Source organism: Centropristis striata, chromosome 11 (genome assembly GCF_030273125.1).
Source record: "Centropristis striata isolate RG_2023a ecotype Rhode Island chromosome 11, C.striata_1.0, whole genome shotgun sequence".
NCBI lineage: Eukaryota > Metazoa > Chordata > Actinopteri > Perciformes > Serranidae > Centropristis > Centropristis striata.
The window spans coordinates 26,724,634-26,737,746 of record NC_081527.1 but is presented as its reverse complement, the minus strand read 5'-3'; the positions used below and the strand labels follow the sequence as shown (position 1 = coordinate 26,737,746).

At 35.4% G+C, this 13,113-nt stretch overlaps 1 protein-coding gene across 2 annotated transcripts in view; it reads right to left on the bottom strand.

Moving 5' to 3' along the window:
* adcy8 (adenylate cyclase 8 (brain)) overlaps positions 1-13,113 on the bottom strand; it is a 163,489-nt gene that overhangs the window by 40,498 nt on the left and 109,878 nt on the right. The window contains exon 8 of one of the 2 annotated variants that reach the window (XM_059343945.1): positions 5,663-5,860. The exons of the other annotated variant lie outside the window; for it this stretch is intronic. Coding sequence (XP_059199928.1) covers positions 5,663-5,860 — 198 coding nt within the window. The remainder of the gene's footprint in view (positions 1-5,662; positions 5,861-13,113) is intronic. 2 annotated transcript variants of the gene reach the window in all.

The following is a 13,113-nucleotide window of genomic DNA, read 5'->3' as shown; positions in this document are numbered from 1 at the left end:
GACGGAGAAATACATTTTCAGACAAACAGAGAAGACTGAACACACCGAAGTGCACCCCACACACACCAACGCACCGCCACTGATGCATTCAATGGTTCAACCACAAGCGTTAGAGAGAGACAGGAGCCGGGGGGGTTAGCTGGGGGTCCTGGGAAGCTGCCAAGCTGACAGGCACAATGCTAGCTGTTAGCTGTTAGCTGTTAGCTGAGTCAGAGACACAAACGGAGAGCGCTGCACCAAAATCAGATCAGAGACATCAGGACATTCGTTGGTTTTAAATCTAAAATAAAATCATGGCTTAAATCCACTCAATCATGCACCTACCAACTATAAACTCAAACATTAGCTCACTATTTTGAAATCTCTTGCAGTGTTGTATTTTAACATTGTTTTGTGTTGTGTCTTAATACTGTGACTTTACTCTTGCTGTTGTCCTGTGTGGTATTGTGTTTTAAGAGTGTGAAGCTTATTTGTTCCTGCCCAGGGACTAAAGATGAAATTTAGCTAGTAGCTAATTCTGGTACGGCTGAGAGCCATGCACTGTCCTGTTAAATAAATGAATAAATAAATAAATAAATAAAACAGGCTGATGAGGAGCTAAACGGAGGAGGAAGGAGGTGTCACTAAAATCTGAATATTTAATACTGAATCTTAGTTATTTCCCCAAGGTTTAATACTGTAACAACGCTACTGGAGCAACTCAGTGACAGCTAATAAGTGCAGTCATGTTAGTAATGTTACTCCAATCTAAATACAGTTTTGATATTATTAATTTAACCTTAAAAAATACAAAATACAGCTGTTGTTGGATGAAAAATATGCAAGTTATGTGTAAATTATAAGTTTTAGAGGTTTAGAAAAGTATTTGTGACTCTTCAACCCTTCGATTGAAAGTGGAGATATCATTCCTTTGATGGATAAAAAGGAGAGCCCGACCGATATAGGGTTTTTGAAAGTGCTGTGATACTGATTTCACAGGGCAAAATTAGTCGATGACCGATATGGTGGTTGATACAGTAATTTTTTAAGCTGGGATGAAAATACACCTTTTCATGTGTATCCTGCATTTTTCATCACTCTGCAAATTGCTACTTTCTCAAAAATAAATCTTTATTAAATAATATTAAAAATGATTATACATTAAACAAATCATGTATGATTGTCAGCCAATTCTAAAAAGGATAACAAATCTGAATAAAATAAATAACTAAATAAACGTTAATGCTAAATTTCAGTCAGTTGCTGACTATTTTTAAAAATAAAAAAAATAATAGCATTTCTAAATCACACCAAGCAACATTTTCTGCATTATATATAGTGTAAAAAAAATGGCTTCTTAATGGCATATATCGGATATTGATAATATCCGTTAACCCATATCTGTCAGGCTCTAGTAAAAAAGTTTTCTTTAATGTAAGAACTTTACATGTAGTAGATTATTTTTCCACTTATTTCCACCTATTTTATAATAGTATAATAGTTGATTAAGCCCAGATGCTGAAGAAATCATTTTTTGGCCTACATGTACAAAGAAGGAGAATAAATTAAATTTAAATTCCATCTAAAAAATTTCACTAACCTTTAAACTGTCACTGGTTACACTGAGATTAAGAAAGTGGAACATGAGAGTGTTTTCCTGAAGTGAGCTGTGCTGAAGTAAGACTGCAGACTGATGAGTCACCGGTCCGGACCGACAGTCTGACTCATCTTAAAGTGTCCACCCCCGTGACCCCCGCTGCCCCGTCCTCGCTCTGTCTCTTTCTCAAAGGGTGCTGGGAAATTAGCAAGAGGATGCTTCACGTTTTGTCACAACTTTGGCAAAAAAATTAAATTAAATGAGGGAGGCCAACAGCAAACCACTGCACATTTATTGAAGAGGTTAAAAAAAAGAAAATAAAGGTTCTGAGAAAAGTTCTGAAGATGGCGGTGGGTATCAGAGGGAAACATAGATGTGGAGGGGTCAACTCAAAGGTCAAAGGTCAAAGGTGAGCTTATTCATTGAACAAAAAAGAGAAAAATGGGGAGAAAGGGACAAAAAGCTACAGAAGTGTTCTGCATTCACCGAAGAAACACTTTCTTGTAATTATGACTTTACATGACATAATTATGAGATAATTATTCACGGATTATCGGCATTAAGTGTCAGAATGCAGCTGAAGGCTGTTTCACTGGAATTTGTTGCTATGGAAACAACTTGTCCAAGTATATTTGGTGTCAGCTGTAAATTAACAAATCTATAAAATGATTATGTCATCTAACCACAGAGGAAATTCAGCTAAAGAAGCATTAAAATCCAGTTTCCCCTGAAATACCTTTCCGAGAAAAAATATCATGCATCACAGTCTTTAATGGCTACAGCTTTGTACAAAATTTAAACTTATGAAAAGACTGAAGATATGAAGTCTGTGATCATTGGTCGTGTGATGTATTTAACCTGTGAATGCTTGTGCAATTTTGCAGTGCGAACCTGATGAAGCTTCAGGCGAAACGCGTTGTTTGCTTCTTCTTGCAGCTCTTCATTAAAGCTATATTACATATATAAAGCATCTAGAAAATAGCTATACAAATTGAATGAATTATTATTATTATTATTATTATTATGAAGTAAAAAACAAAAACTATGCCAATAGATTTAAATAATCTAGACCATTTAAGACACATTTCCCTCTTTGGAAAGTCCAATATTATTTTAAAATAGCGTTAATTAGTTTGCATTAGTAAATAGCTAAGTAAGAACTACACTGTAAAAAAAATTCCGTTGCTTTTACAGAAAAAAAATGTCAGCTGTGGTTACCAGAATAATTCTGCAAAAAAATACAGTACAAATGTAAACAACTTTACAGAACAACTTGTACATTTTACTGGTATTTAGTGTACAATAAATAATAAATTAATATTAATTTATTGGTATTCAATGCATAATAAGCAATATCTGCATGTAAGTTTTGCATAAATAATTAGTATGAAAGCAGCATCATCCTGTTACATTAGTAGTAAAGACGGTAAAATCTACAACTTTAAAATGTATTTTTTTTTTTTTTAATGACTACAGTTTTAGGATGTAAAATTTACAAGTTGTTCTGTAAAGATGTTGACATGTACTGTATTTTTTACAGAAATATTCTGGTAACCACAGCTGCCGTTTTTTTTTTCTATAAAAATAACGGGACATTTTTACAGTGTAGTTTGTAATAATGAACTCATGAATGTCATCATTTTCCTGCTTTTATTTTGTTTAATGATTGATGCAACAATAGGGCAACTTCCGTCATTAATGCACTACATTTTGTATTAGATTCAAAAACACTACTAGAAGTCTAGTATTTTTATAAAATAAAATATTCCAAGGGTCAGGTCTCATAATCACGAGATGTGAAGTCATATTTATGTATGCAAGTTGTCAGTTTGAGAAAACATCCCAGAAATTATTAATTTCTTTAGTGAATGCAAAGTGCTCCTGTAAAAAGTAAAACAAAAGTTGTACAGGTCAGCTTTTTCTAGCAGACTGTAACAGGGTCACAGGTCCAGACACGGACGTTGGTTCATGAGTAAACTGAAGGCGGCTCTTTAATCAGCAGTGGTTCACACAGCTCACTGCTCTGTGTTTTATAATCACACATGAGTCGGCTGCACCTCAACAAAAAACATGTTAAAGTGAGTTAGTATGTGCACCACAAAAAGGTGTGTCTAAAAACAAGATAAAAACACTAAATCTGAGGGAAATTATCTTGCTGCATGGACGGATAATTTCACTTGACAAGATTTCTTAAATTAAGATTGTTAAATCTAGAAATAAGTATGTTGAACACTTAAAATACTTATTATTCATGTTATATACTGGTATATATATATATATATATATATATATATATATATATATATATATATATATATATATATATATATATACAAAACCCTGCAAATGAATCCTTAGTTCTGTATTGTTGTTCAGACAATGGGTGGAAATACAGAAGATCTGCTCCCCATTAAGCCCAATGCTGCAATATTACAACATTTGTGTAAAAACTTACTAAAACATAACATTTTTGAAAACACTCCATTTTCACCCCCAAAGGCCTCCTACAACAACAGCTGAATGGTTGAATTTTTTTTTTTTTTTTTGCGTTTTGGGTTTTACAGGGTTAAGATTGTTAAATCAAGAAATAAGCATGTTGTACACTTAAAATAAGAAATTAACTCTTAAAACAAGATAAATTAAAGCTGCAAGCAGCGATGAACTGGCCCGAGCAGAGTGACCTGAACATTATTTGTTTCTTACCAAGATAAAAAAAAAAACTTTACTTTTAGAAGTGTCAGATAATTGATCTTGTTTTAAGAGTTAATTTCTTATTTTAAGTGTTCAACATGCTTATTTCTAGATTTAATAATCTTAATTTAAGAAATCTTGTCAAGTGAAATTATCTGTCCGTGCAGAGCGATTCCAATTAAAAACATTGACACACCCTTCCTTAACGGACGTTCATCCTATAATATTACATTTGTTGCTAATAACATCTATTGATAATGAAGATAATTTCCCTCAGATTTAGTGTTTTTTCTGGTTTTTAGACACACGTTCTGTTAGAGATTTGGTTCACTGTCTTTATTATTATTATTTAAGAGCATGCAGTCTGAAGTGTGGCACTGGATGAATATTATTTTAAACTCGTCAGTGAAATATCAACCTCTACCTTGAGAACAGTAGTTTGACTGAACTTAAGGTCCATTTTCAGAGGTTTCAACTGCATCTCTTCCTCAGAAGGTGGAGCTGAGTGGATGGAGTCTTCATCAGATTTGCAGATTGAGACATTAAATGCAGCTATAAACTTTGAAAATGTGAATCTTAAAAAACAAAGGCCTGTTGTTAAATAACTCAGATTAACTCTGATGAAATTGCTGTTAGTTTGAATGCTGCATTGACAAATACATTATTATTTGCAGATTTATAATTCAATCTATTTATTTTGTCTTTAACTGTTTAGTCAATGATTTATTTTTATATGCATTCACATAATTATATTTTATCATTTTAAATAAACTTTTTTAAGAATATTACAAATTGGAAACTGTCTAAAAGCAAGAAAATTATCTGATAAACAGACAGTAGATGGCCTTAAACATAACATTTCAAATCAGCATTTACTTTACTTTAAGAAAAAAAGAGGAACGGAATTATTAATTGCCTCTTTTTTTTTTTTAAACTTTGAGTTTATAACTGCTTGATGTTAATGCAAGTTCACTTTCAAACAGCTCATTAAATTGTAATAATTTATTAAGTGACTATGATTAAAAACTGAAATAATTATTATTCTGTGGCACACTTCTGACTCACACACACTGGAAGACCAAATGTAGGACTGGACTGACCCTGCACCTCTATATGAATATTTTATTGCATTATTTTCCAATAAATTTTACAGCATCCTGTCAGTTACACCATGAAGGTTTGTCTTCTGTTAAAGTGACTCATGTAAATACAGTAAAATAATAAAAAAAAACATGCAATTTTTCTCTGCGATACCACAAGTTCCTTTAGCTTACTCATGATAGGAAAAAAAATATTTGTTTCTTGTTTTGTTTTTGAAAATCTTTATCTAAGAATAGATATGAGGAGGGAAAGAGAAAGAAAAAAAAACAGGTATCTGTCTAAAACCCCAGCTACCTTCTCTTCCAGGCTGGAGTCTTTAAACATCAGTGAGAAAGGCTTGATATGCTCTCTTCTCAACTTATCGCCACTCCGTAAGTCGATGGCGCTCTCTATTCGCTTGTTAATTTCCTCAGGACCAGAGTGGACATGCAAAGCTTGTGCGAGATGGTTTGGAAGCAGATTTATCGAATTTCTCGTTAGGGCAGCCAGAGTCTAGGGGGAAAGCACATGCACATAGAATGAACCTGCTTGTCCCCCTTTTTGTTTCATTCAAGTTACAAATGAAAAAAAGAACAAACACACAGTTACGTACATTCATTACATACACAAAAGAAAAAAGAAAAAATTAAGGAAAAGGAAGAAGAGGGAAGACCAAAATGCAACGTTCACTGTCAGAGCAAGTCATGCTTCTCTCATTCATTCGCAGCATGATGTTAGTGGTGACGAAGCTTGTGATTATACACACGTTATAATGCAGTGCTGGACAGAGGAAGGACTGGGAATGAAAGCACATGGAACGGATGGAAACTAAAAAAATATACAAGCACAGAATGAAGCATAATACAACACAGCTGAGAGAAGATTAGCTGCAAAATATCAGGACAAATACATCAAATGAACCAAAATAAAACAAATCTGAAGATGTATTTTGTTTAATTAATCTTTAGTAAGTGAAGGATGAAAAAGCAGTCCCATTGTGGTAGGTTGGATTGTCAGAAAAATGACTGTAACCTTCTTTTTGAAACTTACAAAACCATTTGTCCTCAACCAGGACAACCTCGCAAGACATTAATATGCAAAATTGTAAAAAAAAAAAAAAAAAAAAAGTAATTGAATGACTCAAGGTTCTTTGGTTTACAAGGGTCTGCTCAGGTTTTAATTTAACACTTCATCACTCCCGTCTCGCTTGGCCTTCCTTTTCTCTCTGTGACAAAATATACTCAAGGTTATAACCCTCCATAACTCTTTATTCTCTCTTTCTTAATTTTTAAAGGAGCACACGGACAGCTTCACATGTGTAATCCATTTAATTTCAAAATATAAAGGTCTAAAATACATTTCTGGTGGGGAAATAATGATTATTGTATTTTATTTGTGTATGTAAATACTATAGGCCTATAAAACACCTGCATGTGTTAGATTTTTAAATGCAGACACCTGCAAGGTTTCTATACCCCCAAACATTCATCAGCAGAACTGCAGAGTTTCTGACCTCGGTGGGACCTGGCTGCAGACAGATTATACATAAAGTGCTCAATCATCTTTGACTCACTGAAAAACTACCTTTATACTGCAAGAAATGACCAAATTCACAGGATTGTTTTGGCTATCCCTTTTCCCTTTTAGTTTAAGTTTCCATTAAGTTAATCCTAGTAGTTTTTTACTGTGTGATATTTGGAGTTTGGAACAAAAAGGGGACTCGATTTTGGTGGATTACCAATCTCAAGTAAACTGCAAGTCAGATCCTCTAACTTAATTGAAAAATAAATCATTAATGACTTATTTTTCAATTAACTTAAGAAATTCAGTTATAACAAAAAAGTTGCAAATGACTGTTTATTATAAGCTCTGTGATTGAGGCTCCGTTTACATGATGACGGTGTGAACAGAAGACGCAAAAGTGGCGTCGCGTCTTCACTTTTTATTCCGCGTTTAGACAAGCGTTTTCAGGAGGAAATCTGCTGCATACGGTGACGCTAAAGTGTGTGAATGTGATTGGGTATCATGCCAGGCGATATCACTTAAAGCGATAAGAGCATCTTTGGGCATGTGGAAGTTTTCACGCCACGTATTTTCATCAGCTACTCCTTCCACAAAGTTCTCCACCATCCACTAGATCTCCCAGGTCTCGTCCAAAGCCGTCTGGCTCGCCTCCCACCAATTGGTGCATCCAAAATGTGATAGAGGTAATTACAGATCCTTCTCTGTTCACTAATACTATCTGTACATATCCTGTACATTTGGTGGAAAGACTCCTGTAAGTTTATTAGAGCTGCCAGAGCAGCTTGAAGGTCCCACGCATGGAAATAATCCCACATGTTTGTTTATTTCCCTGTACTGGAGCATGGATGTGACGTAAATGCGTAGGTGACGTGAGCAGATCTGAGCAGAGTTTTGTGTCTTGGCAGTGTACTCTGAAGGGTGGTTTCAGATTTTTGTATTTTAAAGCCCCAAAAACGCCGTCACCATCTAAACCAGGGATGGGCAACTTAAATGCTGGAGGGGGCCACAATTTTTCATCAACACTATCACAGGGCTACATGTAGGACCTTAAGCAGATATGATGAAACTGCAATTTTAAATATGTTTACAGTGCAGTAACTTAACATATTTCATGCTCAAATGCATGTACACTGCAAAAAAGAGGTGTCTAAAAACAGGATAAAAACACTAAATCTGAGGGAAATGATCTTGCTGCATGGACAGATAATTTCACTTGACAAGATTTCTTAAATTAAGATTATTAAATCTAGAAATAAGAATGTTGAATGCTTAAAATAAGAAATGTACTCTTAAAACAAGATAAATTATCTAACACTTCTAAATCTAAGTTTGTTTTATCTTAAGAACCAAATTTGCAGTGTATAACAGTATAAATAGGAATACAAAAGGTTTGAAGCAAATAAAAAATAACCACTTTCTGTGATTTCTTTTTTTTTTCAGTGCAAGAACAACATTAGTAAATAAGTAATTTTGTGCATTTTTACACTGAACTGCAAAGATGTCATGCTCAAATGCATGTAGTTGTACTGAGGGCCACTTCAAGTGAGAGTGCGGGCCGTATGGGGCCCCCGGGCCTCCAGTTGCCCATCCCTGGTCTAAACGAAAGGCACGTCCCATAAAATATAATTTTTACCTGCAAGCGTCCTCGTGTAAACTGGGCCTGGGAGTCTGGGTGATGTTCAGACACAGTAACTACTTTTTAATTGTTCCTGAAGGATTATTGTCCAGCACAAGGCAACAAAGAGTGGAGCATCACTAGCAGACAAGACATGGAGCTCAGGGATAGAGTCTTGCAGTTTGTCTGCTCGATCATTTACTTCAGATGTCATTTTTCTAGTGAGGACAGTTGGCACACTGATAACCTTAATGTAGGTATCACATGAAATAACCTTGTACCAAGCAGTGAGGGAACTGCTCCAGTCAAACCATACCTGCGTTCAATCTAGGAATGCAGTATTAATATTAAATTTATATTAAAATCCCAATATGGATGAGTGCAATATCCAAATTGCAGGGTGTGCAGTATTTGTTATGTGTCAAAATACCGCTCTGAGTTACCCAGTAACGAGAGTATAGTGTTGCACAGATGTCCCAGACAACAAATTGTATTCTGCCAAATTTTTGTTTGGTAAAGATCCTCTAAAAATGGTAATTTTAATACATTTTTAATGAAAATAAGAATGATGCAAAGTCATTATTCTGTGAATCATCCTGCAGTTCCAATATCAGTCAAAAATAATTGCAATTACATACTTTTTCCTAAATCTTGCAGCCCTAATTCAATACTTTGTGTAGCTATTAACAAAGACACTGAATGGATTTGCTCACAGCCAATCACTGCAAGCGTTCTTCAAATGAATGCATTATGTGATTGGCCCACTGCTGCAGAAGCTACGACAACTACACAGTCTGTGTTGTGGTGAAGTTGAGTGGAATGTATTTGTGTTAAGATAATTTGGTTAAGGAGGAGTGGTGTTGCTATTTTACACAACAATAGAGTAAAGAAGACAAAAAAGCTTTCAAATGAAGAACTCTACCTACCCAGCCCAAAGTGAGACCATGGCTACCTGTAAAACATTATTTCTTTTTAACCCTTTGATGCACAACATATAAACACCTTCTAATACACAACATGGGTCAAAAATGACCCGCAATCATTCCCCATGTTATTTCATGCTGCTGTGTGTTTGAATATCTTTTTGTTTTTATTACAACAGATCATTATATCAATTTTCCTTTCATACTATATGAAGAAAAATAGTTTTTGCATTATTACATCAAGTTTACACACATGGGTCAAAAAAGACCTTGTGCATTCAAAGCGCAGTGATACTAAAAGTGATTCACTGAGTGTAACTATGTTTGTCTTATTTGAAGTTTAACTTTAAAAGAGTTGTTAGAACCACCAGGTTACATTGGAAAATCACATATTTAACATTTGAGACGTATTAGAGCCTCCAAATAATAATTTCCATTGGGAAAACACCAATTTAACAAAATAGGATAGTTAATATTTGTGTCTTCTTTGTCAGGGTTTAAACTGGTGACAACATATAAACACCTTATAATGCACAACATAGGTCAAAAATGACCTTGTGCATTACAAGCACAGTGATAAAAAAAAAGGGGGGTTTAATTCAAAAACTAAGAAATTAAAACAAAAAAAATAGGATGTATGATGATCAAAAACAAGTTATTTGAGGAAAACCTGGAATACTGAAAGATTAAATTAATTTATTGCAAAGAATATAAGAACTTAGTCGGGTCACTTTAAACCAGGGATGGGCAACTGCAGGCCTGGGGGCCACATACGGCCCGCACCCTCACTTGAAGTGGCCCTCAGTACAACTACATGCATTTGAGCATTAAATCTTAAAAGTGCTGTGTAAAAATACACAAAATTATTTTTTGCATTAATGTTGGTCTGCTGTTCTTGCTTCAGACCTTTTGTATTCCTATTTATACTGTTATACATGTATTTGAGCATGAAATATGTTAAGTTACTGCACTGTAAACATGTTTAAAATTGCAGTTTCATCTTATCTGGTTAAGTGCACGGTCCTATATGTGGCCCTGTGGTAGTGTTGATGAAAAATGTTGGCCCCCTCCAGCATTTAAATTGTCCATCCCTGCTTTAGACCCATGTTGTGCATCAAAGGGTTAATGATCTTTAACATAAAAACACCCGATGTGTTCTACTGATGCTGTATTGTGAAATGAGTCACGGTGAGCTCCAGCGCGTCCCGATGGAGACGACATTCGTTGAAGAGAAGCACTTAAGGTAAAAGTGTTGGAGGTCATGCGTGAGGATCACAATCATTTTCTCAGAGTCGTTGACATTAGCTCCCCACCATTAGCTGCCAGTTAAAGCGGCCACGTAGCTACTTCGGACAAATTACCCTTTGGAGTGTCACAGCCACACAGAGCTGGCAGCCATTAAAGTGATTATGAGAGAAATGTGTGATGATGGAGATGTGTGTGTGTGTGTGTGTGTGTGTGTGTGTGTGTGTGTGTGTGCGAGCGTGAGGAATTCAATACGTCTCTCACAGACTGCAGCCAATCAAACGTGCCACCTCGTCCGGCTTAATCCAAAACTTTAACAAATGATATCCATCACACTGAGATCATCAAAAGTTCATTTTCACATAGAATTGATGTTCCCGAACAAATTATTAGGTTTTTTTAATATAAGTCTAATCGGAGCTACCTGCAGGTTATAAATGACTGCAATTTGTAGGTTGGTCAGTCAGTTCCTCAACAATATAAGAATCTTCAGAATTTATCAAAGTCAGCAGGAAATTCTCAAATTAGGGGAGAGACATGGAGACATGGATCATGATAAACCACACAGACAATAACCAAAACTACTGAGAGAGGAAATATGATCTAAAGTAAGTAGTATATACGTAGTTGTTTATTTTTTTTCAAAATTGGAATATAATGGAATTTCTCCACATAGTGTACATATTGAAATATTGCCATGTTTCCAGCCTCTCCTGTCCTCTCCTCTCTGCTCTCTGTGAACAGATTTTCAGTGAATATTTGTCACGTGACCATTCGTCTCAGCAGAATCAATCATGACTTCACAGTGTCTCTGAGGAGCAGAATTTAATGTTTTTAACATGATCTGGTTAGTACAATCACTTTATTTTTAGACACGTTTAAAATGACACAATTATTCTGACAACATTTTGAGCTTTGTTTTGGTCACTTTTTGGTTGGGAGACAGTACCAAAATGCAGCTTTTACACTGGAAACAACCATAGCTAGTGAGCATGACTTCATTATTTAAAAATTCATAATATTAGGAAACTAGAAGGGCACTCTGAGGACACAGACCTCTGCCAAGGCCATGTTCTATCTCACAAATTTTGACAAAAGTGAAAAATAATTTGTGTATCCGTCCATTACTCAAATCCGCTCCAAATGTAATGGTTTTTCCGCCATTTCACCAATTTTCATGGATATTTGTGCAGTAGTTTATCCCATAACAATACTGCTTACAGACAAACATACAAACCGAACTGAAAACATAATCGCCTTGGCGGAGGTAATTACCACAGTTTGACAAAGACTAAGAATTTGAATGTAGCAGATAACATTAAATGGAATGTAAACTAAATAAAGTACAGAATGAGGAAATATCTAAATACTTTGGACTTTCCCAGATGTGCTGCGTCAGCCGGAACGACTGATGACTGAATGCAAATTGTCCATTTTTTACACCGAGCAGATAAGGGGGAGAGAGCTGAACTGAAGTTGAACTTGAACTCAACCAAACCTCTGTTGCATATGAATGAAAATGTCTGGCCTGTGTGTCAAATCATTAACATATTTGGAGCAGCGACAGAAAACACACAAGCTTCATTATAATGAAGACAATCAGACGGCAATTTGTGGAATCAGATGAGCTGCATTGTGTTTGTGTGTTCCAGGGCCACCTTATTATTATCTGTTTATTTTAGGATGATCTCAGCTCACTTCTGTGGAGGATACAGCAGCATGATGTGTGAATGTAACACGCCACAAGTAGCTGTTTAATTAGAGGTTATTAGCTTATTATATTAGCTTTTTAGGCACATTTATTGCCCACAATGTGAGTTTTGGTCATGTTCAAGCCAAGAACATATGTCTCTATTGTTAATTAAATACTACAAAGTCAATTTGATAAATAAAAACTTGCTTTATTAAGCAGTTGCTTGCTGGTTTATTGATCTCTTTGGTTTGAGGCGTAACAATACTACAGGTTCATATCGCAATATAATATATAGTTGGTTCATGGGTTATTTAGTCTAGACTCTGAGCATTGTAGAAAAGAGAGCAAGAAAGAAAGAAAAAGTATTTGTTTTCCGGCATCAGACACCAGTAGCATGAGACATAAACAGCACCAAAATATGAACCACTCGCCTGCAAATATTATTATTCAGACCAGCAGCGATGCAAATTTGCAACAATTGCAACACTTGTTAAATAAAAGGTTGGACTACAGGGATGGTGTTGACCCAGAGCTGCATCTGGCAGTCTGCCTGAGCTACTGAAAGATATTCTGTTTAGTTTCCTTTTAGCGAAATGCTCGAAGTGAATGTGAGTTCCCTCTGGAGTCTATATGTCTCAGGCTTTTATTGTGAAAGCTAAGAGTAGAAGGAGTTGATCTGGTGTGCACTGCTTCTGTCAAGGTTGAGAGAAGAAATAAAGCTTGCAGTCTTGGGCCACATTTATACATAGCAGGGTATTTAGAGAAA